Source organism: Fibroporia radiculosa (assembly GCF_000313525.1).
Source record: "Fibroporia radiculosa TFFH 294 genomic supercontigs, scaffold64812, whole genome shotgun sequence".
In the NCBI taxonomy this organism is placed as follows: domain Eukaryota; kingdom Fungi; phylum Basidiomycota; class Agaricomycetes; order Polyporales; family Fibroporiaceae; genus Fibroporia; species Fibroporia radiculosa.
In genome coordinates, this window is record NW_012133128.1 from 159 (window position 1) to 3,361 (window position 3,203).

Genomic DNA, 3,203 nt, shown 5'->3' on the forward strand with positions numbered 1-3,203 from the left:
GGTTTGTCGCCAAAGATGTCGATCATAGATTGACAGATGGATTGGACACTGTTCAGGTATCCTATTGCAGTGACTGGTAATAGTGTTTGAGCAGCAATCTTGATCAGAAGAGCAGGAGGGATGAGACGTTGGAGTTCTTGGATTTGCCCTAGTTCATTTAACCCGCTGGCCTGTAAGAGAGGTTGAAGGGTAGTAACGAATCGAAGACCATTTCCTCTACATTTATCCCAGGTCACTTGCTGATCTCGTTTAATGCTGCCTGGGTGTCATCTTCTACTCCAAAGGTCTGGATAAAAGACTTTCTGAAGTTAGCCCAGCTAGGTAGTCCCTTAAGTGGCGCATTCTTGGTATTAGAAATGGGTTCCTGTGCATCTGTGATGATGGTGTGAACAAAGAACTGGGCAGGTCCTTTGATGTAGGAAAGAGCGCATTGAACCTTATCCTTATCGGTCTGGATCTTCTTAGAGTTTCCCTCAAAGTATAGGTATAATTTGTCTAGGAATTCCTTGCTCTTTCCCTTGTCTCCTTCAAACTGGTTGGGTTTGTTCACCGCTCCATTATTGTTGTCTGACATATCTTCTTTGTCTTCCTGATTGCTGGGTTCTGAGTCTCCGTCTTCCAGGTTGTTTGGATGTCTGTCAGTGGGTTCTTCTTCTGGAACAGGATCAACTGGAGATCTCGATGGGTCTGGTTTAGATTCTGTTGAAACAGAAGCTGGGTGTTGTTCTTCTGTTGTGACTGGTGGGTTGACTGGCTCCAGTGAGTTGAAGATTCCTGAGAAGAAACTGGCTCTGAGGGTGGGGCTGGTGTTTGTTGACTCACTAGGTAGTGGTGTGGTGGTTAACTGGAGTGGAGATGTCCGCAGTGTAGGAGCTACTACACTCCTGCTAGATGATGCAGCAGTAGGGGTAAGGTATGGTGGTACTGGGGAAGGTTTTTCTGCTAGTGGGGGTACTACTGAGTGGCGATCTTCTCTACTTTCGATAGGGGCTAGGGATGCTGTTAGGGAAGGGATAGTCTTATCTCTTTTCCTGTTTGGGCACACTGAATCAGCACAATATTGCCAAGAAGATCCGTTATTCCACTGGTCAGTTCTCTCGCTTCTGTTATAGGTGTGGACTTTGTTGAAGCAAAGGAGTTGTCTTGCTTGAGACCTGGTTACTGCTGGTTATCCTACTGCTGTAGCCACTGTGGTTTTTTGTGACTAGGCACTAGTGGTCCTAGGGGAGTTTTGTCCTAATGTTAAGGGACCTAGCGACTAGGATTAGGAGTTCAACTATTTAACTGGTACTGGGACTTATACACGCTATAGTCCTACTAAGACTAGACTGCAAACTGAGCCGCTATATCTGATAGCGGTTTGAGAGCATATACTGGGTGAAGCAGAGCTTCAGACTAAGACTGAGACTTTGAATAGACAACTGAGTCTATTACAAGAGAACTGTCCCTATGAAGTGTACGTAGAGAACAAGAGGACAAAACTAAACTACAGTAGCGGAAGCAGTGCTACTTAAATAGGTTAAACAAATAGAGTTTAATAAGTATGAAACACTGAGTTGAATCAGTGATGTACAGTTGACAGATGTCACTGTGTTGTATCAGTGATAGAAATGAAACATGGTAGACATGAAACGTGATGTAAGTAAGACAGGAGACAAGTAACAGGTGATAGATATGAAACACTTGATGGTGATGAAGCATCAAGTGATGGAATTAGTAGTATAGTGCAGGGTCAATGACGAATAGTTAGGAAAAGAAAAAAAACCCCCTCCAAGCTATAACACAGTTGTCTATTCCAGTCTCAGTCTGAAGCAAAGCTTCAACCAGTATACTTTCTCAAACCACTGCCAGTTGCAGTGGCTCAGTCTTCCAGTCTAGTTCTAGTATAGCACAATTAGCCTTATGCGTAGCAGTAACCTTTGTCAGTAGTAGTCTTAAGTGAAACTCCTGATCCTCAGTTGTTAGGTCCCTTAACAAGAATAAACTCCTAATGAGTGAGGGTAGTGTTGGCATCAGCTACCAGGTTTCTCTCACCTGGTACTAGAGGATAAACTTGTAAATACCTTCTTAAAGCTGCCCTGGAAACAGTTGAGTTACTAGGTGCTTTTGGTACTTTTCACAAACAACTTAAATGCTGTATAGAAACAGCTAATTGTACACTCACTAGTGGCAATGTATAAAACTTTAAAGACCATGGGTCTGTGTGTGTGCAGAGATTCTGTGTTGAAAACAACCAGAACTCAGATTATAAATAAACAAGGTTAGAGGAGGCAGGGCTCATAACCTGTTGAAATATAGATGTGGCAATAAACCTTACATGTGTTGACTAGACACAAGGCAAGTAAGAAGAATAAAGAGTTGTCTTATAAGTCTGTGAAGACTCTAAGATGAGGATGAGAGAGAGAGAAAAGCACTGGCATTAAGTGTTCTACCTGGGGGTTTATATGCACAGGGAGAACACTACATGTACAAACAATTAGATAATAAATCTAAAGTGGTGCTATACACTAATCATGAGTCAGCTGCTAAATGGGGTAGTAATCTCCTGGAAGCTGACAATGGACATCAAGGAATGTGTCATATTGTCACAGAATTTCATGGTGTCTATCTTATCTTTAGCACTTAGATGATCTATATCTTATCTAATTAAATATCTACCTAGATAAGGATAGCGTAATGCATGGTGACATGTTACTAGTCCAGGTGTCTAGCCTTGTCCAAAGCAGCGTCAAATGTGCTAATCATACGTTCACACAAGATTTCCCCATTTGTACTAGAACACATACAGTCATTCAGGTGATCATCACATAGATTAGACTGCTGACCCAACACACGGTGATGGCTCACACGTTAGGTATACTTAGATAGCCAATAGCATACTAGGAGCATCAGTCAGCCTAGGTGTTAGGTGTACTAACAGTAGTATTAGGGGTCTGGTCCCTCATGTATAAAATACCAGAGCAATCCAGCGTTAAGAGGATAGACTTGTTATACTTGTCTACACTCGTCAACTTCTCCCAACTCTACTCTGAGCCTACCAGCTCTTATAGCCTACCACATCACCAGCAGACTATATCAATCTCCTATCTTCACAAGTGAGTGTTTAGGGATTAGGGTTAGAGCGGAGTCAAGTATCAAGACAATACCTTGACACATATCTGCTGACATTGTAGAACAATAGATGCAGCTAGATCCAGCCAGAC

The 3,203-nt window shown here is 42.5% G+C and overlaps 1 protein-coding gene across 1 annotated transcript; it reads right to left on the reverse strand.

Moving 5' to 3' along the window:
• Positions 1-232: 232 nt before the first annotated feature.
• FIBRA_09542 (uncharacterized protein) lies at positions 233-2,195 on the reverse strand (the record flags this gene model as incomplete). Its single annotated transcript, XM_012321832.1, has 2 exons — positions 233-990; positions 2,165-2,195. 2 exons carry the CDS (start codon positions 2,193-2,195, stop codon positions 233-235), a joined length of 789 nt encoding a protein of 262 aa, XP_012177222.1.
• Between the last annotated feature and the right edge of the window lie 1,008 nt (positions 2,196-3,203).